At 43.0% G+C, this 12,085-nt stretch overlaps 1 protein-coding gene across 8 annotated transcripts in view; it reads right to left on the bottom strand.

The window, feature by feature from the left end:
* The window catches only part of aatkb (apoptosis-associated tyrosine kinase b), a 374,036-nt gene that overhangs the window by 19,271 nt on the left and 342,680 nt on the right, over positions 1 to 12,085 (bottom strand). For all 8 annotated transcript variants that reach the window (XM_048555198.2, XM_048555200.2, XM_048555199.2 and 5 more), the window contains 2 exons: positions 10,805 to 10,889; positions 4,455 to 4,576 (listed from right to left, as the gene is read on the bottom strand). In XM_048555198.2, coding sequence (XP_048411155.1) covers positions 4,455 to 4,576; positions 10,805 to 10,889 — 207 coding nt within the window. The remainder of the gene's footprint in view (positions 1 to 4,454; positions 4,577 to 10,804; positions 10,890 to 12,085) is intronic.

Genomic DNA, 12,085 nt, shown 5'->3' with positions numbered 1-12,085 from the left:
GCCCAATACTTTGCCTTCCGGTTACTCCTACCAAAGTGCATCACCTCACATTTGTCTGCATTAAACTCCATTTGCCACCTCTCAGCCCAGCTCTGCAGCTTATCTATGTCTCTCTGCAACCTACAGCATCCTTCGTCACTATCCACAACTCCACCGACCTTAGTGTCATCTGCAAATTTACTAACCCGTCCTTCTACGCCCTCATCCAGGTCATTTATAAAAATGACAAACAGCAGTGGACCCAACACCGACCCTTGCGGTACACCACTAGTAACTGGTCTCCAGGATGAACATTTCCTATCAACTACCACCCTCTGTCTTCTTTCAGCAAGCCAATTTCTGATCCAATTGCTATATCTCCCACAATCCCATTCCTCTGCACTTTGTACAATAGCCTACTGTGGGGAATCTAATCGAATGCCTTGCTGAAATCCATATACACCGCATCAACCGGTTTACTCTCATCTCTGCGGAATTTGCACATTCTCCCTGGTTTTTGCTGGCTGTTCCAGCACAGTCCACAGTTAGGTCGTTTGGCCATGGGAAATTGCCCAGGGGATGTGCAGGCTAGGTGGGTTAGTCATGAGAAATACACAGATGGTGTGGGTGGGATATCCTTTGGAGGGTCAGTGTGGACTCGACTTGCTTCCACAGTGCAGGGATTCTGTGATTGAAATATGTATGTGTAACTGCACAAGAGATAAGGAGGCAGTCGATACTCTCCATGTACTGGTTTTCAGTGCTCTCTGACAGATATTTTGGGATTCAGTTCTTGGTGGGAGATTGTGAAACAGTGTTTAGATCAAATCCGTCACTTGTTTTGAATATTTAATCAGTGGCTTTCACTGAAGAATTAACCACATGCAAAAACAGTGTGGGGATGTTTTGTGTTTGCGGGTGGCACATAAGGGATAGGTATTTCACAGGAATCACAAGTAAACTGATACAGGAAAGCACTTTATGTGCTAAGTTAGTGTCATAGATACCTACAGCATGGAGACAGCCCCTTCGGCCCAAATAGGTCCATGCTGACCAAAATGTCCGTCCACGTTAAACCCATTTCTGAGAACTTGGCCCATATCCTTCTCTACCTTTCCTCTCCATGTATTCATCCAAATGCATTTTAAATGTTGTTAACGTACCCACCTCAAGCACTTCCGCTGGCAGCTCATTCCATATGCGTACCACCCTCGGTGTCAAAATGTTGCCCCTCAGGTTCCCATGTATTCTTTCCCCTTTTATCTTAAACTGATGCCCTCTCGTCCAGAATACCCCAAACCTGGAAAAAAGACTGCATGCATTTACCCTATCCATGCCTCTCAGGATCTAATACACTTCTATAAGACCTTCCCTCAGTCTCCTATGCTCTAAAGAAAGAAGTCCTAGCTTGTCCAATCTCTTCCTATAACTCGGTCCCTCGAGGCCTGGCAACATCCTCGTAAATTTCTTCTCCACTCTTTCCAATTTAATAACATCCTTCCTATAGCAAGGTGACCAAAACTGAACACAATACTCCAAGTGTGGCCCCACCAACATTCTGTACAACTGCAACATAATCTCTCAACTCTGTACTCAATGCCCTGACTGATGAAGGCCAGTGTGCCAAAATCTTTTGAACTGCCCTGACTACCTGTAGCTCTACTTTCACAGCACCTGCAGTCCAAGGTCTTCCACTCCACTCCTCAAGGCCCTACCATTCACCATGAAGTTCTTCAATAATAAAATGTACCGGCCTTGATATTCCCAATTTGTGAATACATTTTCCAGCTTTAGGTTTGTATTTCTCACACATTTGCAAGTTTTCTCTGAAATAATAGTGTAGTTCACAGTATTCCCATGTTGTGGATAGATCTACGATGTTATCAGTGCAAATGACTGTCAGTCAACAACAGCAAGACGCCTGTTGTGATTTCTCTCCGCTAGAGATTGAGTGCTCCATCAGGATTTATCATGTCTCTGTCAGTTAACACTCAGGAATCCCAACCCTAAGCAACAGCTCAGGTGAAAAGCTCATTAAGGTTTGGATTGAAATCCAGGTCCCTAGTTTGAGAATCTGAGGTGAGTGTTGGGTTCAATAGGCTTAGGCAAAAAGAAATAAAGTCACTTTTGTTCTAATTTCTCACCACCCCCTTACCCTCCACCTTCCCTACAGGTAAAGCATGCTCTCCGAGATAAGGGGGAGATTGTGCTCATTGCCAGCTTCACTTTGAGATGAGGTTAAGCACGAATATAGCTCCACCTATTACAGCTATAGTCATTGACATGTACAGCATGGAAACAGACCCTTCAGTCTAACCCATTCATGCTGACCAGACATCCTAAATTAATCTAGTCTCATTTGCCAGCATTTGTCCTATATTCCTCTAAATCCTTCCTATTCATATACCCATCCAGATGCCTGCAATTGTACCAGCCTCCACCACTTCTTCTGGCAGCTTATTCCATACACACACCACCTTCTGCATGAAAAAGTTATTCCTTAGCTCCCTTTTAAATCTTTCCCCTCTCACCTTAAACCTATGCTCTCTAGTTTTGGACTCCCCTGCCCTGTGGAAAAGACCTTGTCTAACGATCCTGTCCATGCCCATCATGATTTTACAAATGTCTATCAGGTCACCCCTCAGCCTCCGAATGTCCAGGGAAAATAGTCCCAGCCTATTCAGTCTTTTCCTTACAGCTCAAACCCTGGCAACATTCTTGTAAATCTTTTCTGAACCCCTTCACGTTTCACAACATCCTTCCAATAGCAGGAAGACCAAAATTGCACACAGTACTCCAACAGTAACCTTAGCAACATCCTGTAGAGCCACATCATGACCTCCCAACTCCTATACTCAATGCACTGACTAATAAAGGCAAGCATACCAAATGCCTTCTTCACTATCCTGTCTACCTGCAACTATTCTACTCCATCAGTGTGCATCACTCAATCCATGACAGAAATAATTGCTAGAGCATCAGTGTGTCACCTCATTGCCAAACAAATCATCTTCCTTACAGTTCTGAACGAAATTGCTTCCATTCATATTGATAATTAATTGAAAAAAGTATGACTGGCTCATGAACATACACGATTGGGATGAGGGAGTTGGCTTTTAGCAATATAAACCAGCAAACATGAACATCATTTATAATGATGCAAAGTGTGTTCATAAGTAATTGCTAATTGAAAAAATGCATCTAGAGATAGGGCGATACCTTATCCCTATCCAGTTTCCTTTGACTATCTGATTTATAGGGAGCTCACTATCTCATTATAAGAATAGATTAATGTTTGGTCACTGAAAGGTGGCATTTGAACCTACTTTTTATTTTTGTACTTCAGCCAAGACTGGTAATAGGCTGAACAAAAAGACTCATTATAGGTTACGGAGAGTGAAGGAAAAAATATAATAATTGAGACCAAAGTTCGACTCTTCATAAATAAACAAGTTGTTTTGTAATCCTCTCCAAGACTCCAATATGAACATTAGTAAACAGAGGCAATTAAAAGGTGAGCGAGATTTGGCTGTGATAATGATGGATATGCTGATCAGACTGAATGAGACGTATTTTTTAATGACTAAGATAACTGATATTTATCACCTAAAGCAATATTTAGATTATTTTTGTACATTTGGAAATACAAATCACTAGTTTAAAGAAATTTCTGTAAGGATCTGCAGAATACTAATTTGAGTTTGCTGCATGCCTTATACTTCATTCATCACCTTGTCTCTTACAAGATATCAAAATCTTCTTCCAGCTCAAAATTAATGACATTAATTTTATCCTGAAGGTTTCCTTAAAAGCATTATGATATACAATGTTAAACTACGCTCGGTTATGTAGATGTTAAAGATTCCATGGCAAACTCGCATCCATTGCTACAAACAACTGATGATCTTGTCAGTCATTCATTTACTGTTTGTAGGGTCTTTCAAAGGACTATTAACTGTTTCAATGTCCACACAGAATTGGACAATCAGCCCCTCGAGGCTGTACTATTGGATTTGTACCTCAATACCATTCACCTGCCTGTATTTTCCATCACAATTTATTCTAGCAAAAGTCTACTGATCTCAGTCTTGATAAAAAAAAATCTATTGGACGATGTTATCAGAGGATGTGAAGCAAGGCAGGGACAAACCTTGAAAAGTAAATTTGTTGGCAGTGAAGTTCTTTGGAGCACCCTCAGAATGTGAGAGCTGTCAGAGAAATGAAATCTCTTCCTTTGCAAACCCCACCTCTGCGTGAAATCAGTGACAAACTCTTATCGGGAGACAGTCCTATCCATTAAATGACTGGCAACTTTTCACAAAGTGGCATCCATTTGGGAGAGGGCACAAGAATGGTTTATGATGGGAAATGAAATGTTGAAATAGCTTCAATTATATGCCAGAATGATTTCCATTTCTATGTCCTATTCTGTAATTATTCAGATACTCCCACTATCATCGTCACCACTTGCTTACCAGATATTACTAATCTTGGTTTGATCCACCACCAGCAGGTTCCCATGAACGTCATCGATAAGCTCAGGCGCAATCCAGCGGAGTGGGATCCAGAGCTGATCAGGAGTTACAAAGTAATCTTTCTGTTGAAAATATTAAAAAGACAATGTTCATATCACTTAGGTACTAGAGAATCCCACACCAACATTTCACAGCTTTAATGTGAGTATCAGTCACTTTCAATTAAGCAATGATAAATTGATGGCTCTCCTGTCTTTTCTCAATATTGCACATTTGATTGAATATCAGAAACTGGGAAGCAGTTAAATAGGATCACCAGGGTTCTATAAATACTGTAGACACCATCCACATGCAGGAAACAACAGCTTTGATGATGCCATAAAGAAGGTCAGAGAAGAACTTTCAACTCTAGCTTTGCAAGTCACTGCCCCCTTTCACCTCAAAGAAATCAAGGCACTCGAGAGAGAGAGAGAGAGCAGAACTGTGAGACTGAGCTGGAAGATCTTCCTTGGTTTTATTGAGAGACTGGGCAGTCTGGTGAAGAACTAAGGCTCTACGATTGTTCTTGTAATTCCTTTTTCATGTCCTTTACAGCTGACAGCATTCCTGAGGAATGCAGAAAGTTAATAACGAACAGTGGGAAATCAGAATATTTTAATCACCAGTGAAGATCGCTAGCATCAGCAATAGGTATAAGTGGAGACCTCCCTAAGGATCAATGTCCCGTAAGAATCAGACAAAGCAGCTTGGATGGTTGCTGGTCTAAGTCCAACAATACTCTGAAGGTGGATGGATACATACTACAATTTGATTAAGTTATAATTGTGTCCTTTTTCTCTCCTCGCAGGCTGAGATACAATTCCTTGGAATCATACAAGTGCTAGTTCTTCATGCGCGAGCTGGGCATGGAGTATCAGTCAATGACTAGACTGTGGAGGGAAACTAGATGTAAGCTCAGAACTGTCTCTGCCCAATCTTCATCCCACACACATGGGATTGACTGACATTTTGCGACAGTGTAAGATGGAGAATGGCATATCAGTGACCCAATTACATCTCCTGACACTGACCCCCTCACTTGCCCGATCCCTACTGCCACTGGCAAACACCATTCAGGCAAATGGATTTCTGTCACCTTGTAGCATAATACCAAGATATTAATTTGCACTTGGCTATAATTATTAGAAGATAAATGAGCAGGTGCTCCATGACTATATTTCAAGGTACCAGTTTTACGGTACATTTCTGTAAGACCCTAACTTTGTTCACCTACTAACACTTGAAGCTTTTCTTGTGGGTTTTTCTGATCCTTGAAAATATTCCATCTTGGTCACATTATTTTAATTGAACTCCTGTAACCTAACAGTTAAAGCTGGGCACTGAAAAAGAACCATCTTACCTCACAAAGTACAGCATCACAGCTCAGAAAATCAATTCCATTCATAGAATTTTTAATAATTACTCAGAGTTCTGACCTCACAGACTATGGACCAACCCCTCCCCCCAAACCCCCACCACTATATGTTGTGAAACTGTTACAGGCTATTCCACAGGTTGGTTAGCTCAGTTGGCTGGATGTCTGGTTTACAATGAAGAGTAACACCAACAGCATGGGTTTAAGTCTTGCACTAGTTACCAGGAAGGCCTCTCCTTCTCAACCTTTCCCCTACCTCAGGCATTGCAACTCTCAGGTTAAACTACTACTGTTAGTCACCTCTCCCTAATGAGACAGTAGCCCAATGGTCCAGCAGGGCAATGGCAAATTTACCTTTACCGCTGGGACAAATGCATGTAAGTCCTATCTTTCAGAATCACCTTCAATAACTAGCAACCACCAATGTCAGGCTCACAGGTCTATAGTCCCCAGGCTTCTCCTTACACCATTTCTTAAATAAAGGCACAACATTAACCACCATCTGGTTCCCCAGCTCCTCACCCATGTAGGTTGTAGGTGATGCAAATACGACAATTTCACCCCTAACTTCCCACAATGTCCTGGAATGCACTTGATCAGATCCCAGAGATCTAGCCTACCTTTATGTTTTCTAAGACCTCCAGTACTTCCTCTTCCGTAATGTGGACAGTTTTCAACTCAGCAATATTTATTTCCCCAATTTCCCTGGCCTCTATTTCCTTCTCCACAGTAAAAACTGACACAAAATATTCATTTAGTATCTCTCTCATCTCCTGAGATTCGACACATAGATGAGAATGTTGAGACATGTTGTGGCTTGGGAATTGTGTGAGCAGGTTGGGAGTCATGGTAGTGTTGGGGAGACCTGTAAGAGCAGACATCAGGGAAGAGAGGACCTGTTGTGAGTAGGGCTGTGTCAATACAGTATAGAGCTGGAGGAACACTGCAGGTCAGGCAGCAGAGCAGCAGGAGAGTCAACATTTCAGGCCTACGCCTTTCAACAGGACTAGGCCCGAAATGTTGACTCTCTTGCTCATTTGATGCTGCCTGACCTGCTGCGTTCCTCCAGCTCCACACTGTATTGACTCTGACTCCAGCATCTGCAGTTCTTGCTACCTCCTATCGGTGAGTGAGGCTGTAGTGGGAGAAATGGCTGCCTAACCAGAGTGTGGCCATTTTTACCTCTGAGCTTGTAGCCTCACCGCTGCCTTGCGCTGCGCAGTTGTGAGTAAGAGTCATGCAGGACTTGAAACATTTACTGTTTTTCTCTCTCTCCGCGGATTCGGCCAGTCCTGTTGAGCTTCTCCAGCACTTTCTGTCACTGTTTCAGATTTCCAGCATTCACAGCATTTTGCTTTGATGTGAGACATTGCAACTCTCATCCTTCCTGGAAGCAGAGTCCTTGAATATTTTTTACGGCAGAGGTCAATAGAATTCTTGCTCAGTGAAGGTTTGGAAGGTTATTGTTTCAGTCAGAGCAGCCATGATCTCAAAGGGCTGAATGGCTTCCTCCCGATCCTTGTTTGGATTTTAGCATGTTTGTAATGCATTCAAGATAGAGATCAATAGATTTTTAGATAGCAAGGACATCAGATGAAACAGGCATAGTGGGGGAATGTGGCATTGAGGTAGATGATCAGCCATGACCTGGGCTGGCAGAGTAGACTCAAGAGGACTGGTTAGGGATAGTTAGCGGGGCTTTGTGCACGGGAAATCATGTCTCACTAACTTGATTGAGTTTTTTGAGGAAGTAACCAAACAGATTGATAAGGGTAGAGTGGTAGATGTTGTTTACTGGACTTTAGTAAAGCCTTGGACAAGGTTCCGCATGGTAGACAAATTAGTAAAGTTAGATCCTATGGGATTCAAGGGGAGCTTGCCAATTGGATACAAAATTAACAACAGGAGACAGAGGGTGTGGTGGAGGATCAGTTTTTTGGACTGGAAGCCTGTGACCAGCAGTGTTCCACAGGGAATGGTACTGGGTCGACTTTTGCTTGTCATATACACAAACAATTTGAGTTACAATTTAGGAGACATGGTTAGTAAGTTTGTGGATAACACCATAATTGGTGGATAGTGAAGAAGGTTATCTAAGATTACAAAGAGCTCTTGATCCATTGGGTCAATAGGCTCAGGAGTGTCAGATGGATTTTGCGTTGGATAAATGCAAGGTATTGAATTTTGGTAAAACAAGGGCAGGACTTACACAATTAACGGTTAGGTCCTGGATAGTGTTGTAGAACAGAGAGAGACCTAGGAGTTCAGGTGCATAATTCTTTGAATTTGCATCACAAGTAGACAAGGTGGTTAAGAAGGTGTTTAGCACACTTGTCTTCATTGCTCAGACCTTTGAGTTTAGGAGCTGGGATGTCATGTTGAGGTTGTACAGGATGTTGGTGATGGTTCTCCTGGGGTGCTGTGTACAGATCTGGTCTGCTATAGGAAAGATATCACTAAATTGGAGGGAGTTCAGAAAAGATTTGCCAACATGTTCCTGAGAATGGAAGGTTTGAGCTATAAAGGTAGGCTGGATAGGGTGGGACTTTTTTCACTTGTATGTAGGACATCGAGGGGTGACTTTATAGAGGATTATAAAATCATGAGGGGCATCAGTAAGGTGATTAGCAATGGTCTTTTCTCTAGGGTGGTGGAGTTCAAAACCAGGGGGAATATTGTTAGAGGAAGAAGAGAAAGATTTAAAAAGGACGTGAGGGCAGCTTTTTTACACAGAGTGGTTCGTGTGTGGAATGAACTGCCAAAGGAACTGGTTCATGCACGTACTGGTACAGTTGGTAGTTCTATAGCACTTTGGAACAGTGCCTCCTTCTTAAGTGGCACGCTGGCTCAGTGGTTAGCACTGCCGCCTCACACCGCTAGGGACACGGGTTCGATTCCACCCTCGGATGACCGTCTGTGTGGAGTTTGCACATTCTCCCTGTGTCTGCGTGGGTTTTTTTGAACAGTTCAAAGATGTACACATCAGGTGGATTGGCCATGGAGTGGGTCTGGGTGGGATGTTTTTGGAAGGGTTGGTTATGGACCCAGTGGGCTGTCAGAATCCTATGATTCGGATAAGTACGTGAACAGGAAAGGATATGGAGAAATATGGGCCAAATGCAGGCAAGTGGGACTAGCTTGATTTGGCAACATGGTTGGCCTGGGTTAGATGGACCATGCCATATGACTCTGTGACTCTATAACATGGAGTCACAGTTGGAGAAGGTTCAGGAAGCTCTGCTCTTCACTGCCTGACTGACCTAGAGATAGACATCTTGTGTCCTTTCAATAAGCCACGCCTGAAACCCCATTCTCCCTCTCTGATGCTGATTAATGTGTTACGTATTGACGCTATTTTTCTGTTTTACTTTGAAGAGATTTTCTTGAATTATATTTGCTTTGGGAAGTATCCCCGTGCCACACTATGAGGCTGTGTGACCAACCTTTCCCAATGATGCCCTGCCAATAGCTCTTCACATTGAACAGTTTGCATAGTGTATAGTTTGCACAGTGTACAGCTTGCACAGGGGATAGTTTGCACAGGAAATAGTTTGCACAGTGTACAGTTTGCATAGTGTACAGTTTGACAGTGAACGATTTGCACAGTGTACAACTTGCACAGTGTACAGTATGAACAGTTTGCAGTGAATAGTTTGCACAATGAACAGTTTGCACAGTGAATAGTTTGCACTATGTACAGTTTGCACAGTGAATAGTTTGTACAGTGTACAGTTTGACAGCGTACAATTTGCATAGTGTACAGTTTGCACAGTGCACAATTTAACAGTGTATAGTTTGCACAGTGTACAGTTTTCAGAGTGAATAGTTTGCATAGTGTACAGTTTGCACAGTGAACAGTTTGCACAATGAACAGTTTGCACAGTGTACAATTTGCACAGTGAACAGCTTGCGCAGTGTACAGTTTGACAGTGAAGAGTTTGCACAGTGAATAGTTTGCACAGTGAATAGTTTGCACAGAGGATAGTTTGCACAGTGAATAGTTTGCACAGTGAAGAGTTTGCACAGTGCTGCTAACTATGTGATAAGCCCTGGCTTCTCACCGTGCGCTGCACCTGTAAACTCATGCCTTCTTGGAAAGGATCTCTGATGGAATTGATTGGTGAGGTGATAGCCTTGTTGTATAATTATCTACGGAGTATTAATGTTGTGACTCAGCTAGTGACCTGGGTCTGGGGTTGGAATGCTGCCAGAGCAGACAATGGAATTAGATGGGACGGCACGGTGGCTCAGTGGGTAGCACTGCAGCCTCACAGCACCAGGGACCCAGGTTCAATTCCAGCCTCAGGCAACTGTCTGTGTGGAGTTTGCACGTTCTCTTCATGTCTGTGTGGGTTTCCTCCGGCTGCTCCAATTTCCTCCCACGGTCCAAAGACGTGCAGGCTAGGTGGGTCGGCCATGCTAAACTGCCCATTGTGTTCAAGTGTGTGTGGGTTATAGGGGGATGGGTCTGGGTGGGATGCTTCAAGGGCAGTGTGGACTTGTTGGGCCCAGTGTGGACTTGTTGGGCCGAAGGGCCTGTTTCCACACTGTAGGGAATCTAATCTAGGAATAAAGAATCTAATGATGATCATGAAATGATTGTTGGGGAAAAACCCAACTGGCTCATTAATGTCCTGTAGGGAAGGAAACTGATGTCCTTTTCTGGTCTGGCTTACAGGTAAGTGCAGATCCACAGCAATGTGGTTGTCTCTTAACTGGCCTCTGGGCAATAAATGCTGTTCTAGACAGTTATACCCATATCCTGTGAATGAATTTAAAAAACTGGGAAACACGAGCCAGACATAATCTTTCAACCTTCTGACATTTTCCAAACGGAAGCATGCAATGTGGCATTTAGCAACAAGAAAACTTGGCCAAAGATTACATTGGACACAGCTCAAATGTACTTCCAATTCTTCATTTCTTACGTCTTTACCTTGTATTTATTGTGGGAAAGTCCATAGTCTCCAATTTTAACAGTCAGGTCCGCAGACAGCAAGCAGTTTCGCAGGGCCATGTCACTGAACAAAGCAGAACCACAGCTATTACTGTATAATAACAGATGGAAACACGTACAGTCTCGATGCTAGTCAATTATAGTCAATCCTCCTCATCTGCTCTTCTGGAATACTGTGTCCAATTCTGGTCACCCTGTTATAGGAAGGACATTACTAAGCTGGAGAGGGTTCACAAATGTTGCTAGGAATGGGCGGTTTGAGTTATAAGAAGAGGCTGGATAGGCTAAGACTCTTTTCACTGGAGCACAGGAAGTTGAGGAGTGATCTTACAGAGGTTTATAAAATCCTGAGGGGCGTAGATAAGGTGAATAGCAAGCATCTATTGCCTAAGGTGGGGAGTTCAAGACTAGACAGGCTATTTTTACAGCAAGAGGAGGAAGATTTAGGAAAGACTTAGGGGCAACTTTTTTACACAGTGAGCGTTCACATGTGGAATGAACGTACACAGGAAGTGGTGGATGTGGGTACAGTTACAACGTTTAAAAGTCATTTGGATAAGTATATGAATAAGAAAGGGAGGGATATAGGCCAGGTGTGGGCAGGTGGAACTAGTTTAGTTTGGGATTCTAGTCAGCATGGACTGGTTGGACTGAAAGGTTTTCGTGCTGAATGACTCTATGACTCAACGACTTTGATTCCTGAAGACCTTGCTAAGGTATGGTTCTATAGGTATCTAATGACCATTTGTTACACTAAGGTATGAAAGATTAGTTGGTCCAACTCCCAGCATGGTATCATGGAGCTGGGTCTATTGTTGGTTAGGAGGCTATTCAAGCTGACCTAGCTGTGCATTCAGGGGGTAATAGTCCAGCAGGAAGTGGATGTGTAGCAATCCAGAGCAAAAACAAGTGTGCTCTGAATCTGGGGAGCCTGGTGTCAACCTTTAGCAGTTTCACCCTTTCATAGCAGAGATCAACTTTTCCAAAATAGGCCACCATTGAAGTGGGATGTTTCCGATGACAGGAATTGACCAGCATATACATGCCGGAACACTAAGCAGCAAATTTATATTGTTTTTAATATTAAGAAAAGAGACATGCTTCAAAGTGGTTCGTCTTGCACTCGTCAGGACAGAGCTGCAAGAATGCCAAATCTCAAATCGAACAGTTTATACTGTATGTGAAGAGACCTGGCTGGTCGGCAAGTGACCTCTGATTAGTAGAATGCTTATGAAGGAAGTATCAGATGCAGTTAACTGC

Source organism: Stegostoma tigrinum, chromosome 22 (assembly GCF_030684315.1).
Source record: "Stegostoma tigrinum isolate sSteTig4 chromosome 22, sSteTig4.hap1, whole genome shotgun sequence".
Taxonomy (NCBI): domain Eukaryota; kingdom Metazoa; phylum Chordata; class Chondrichthyes; order Orectolobiformes; family Stegostomatidae; genus Stegostoma; species Stegostoma tigrinum.
Note: the sequence above shows the minus strand (reverse complement) of the source record. Positions and strands in the feature narration are given on the sequence as shown.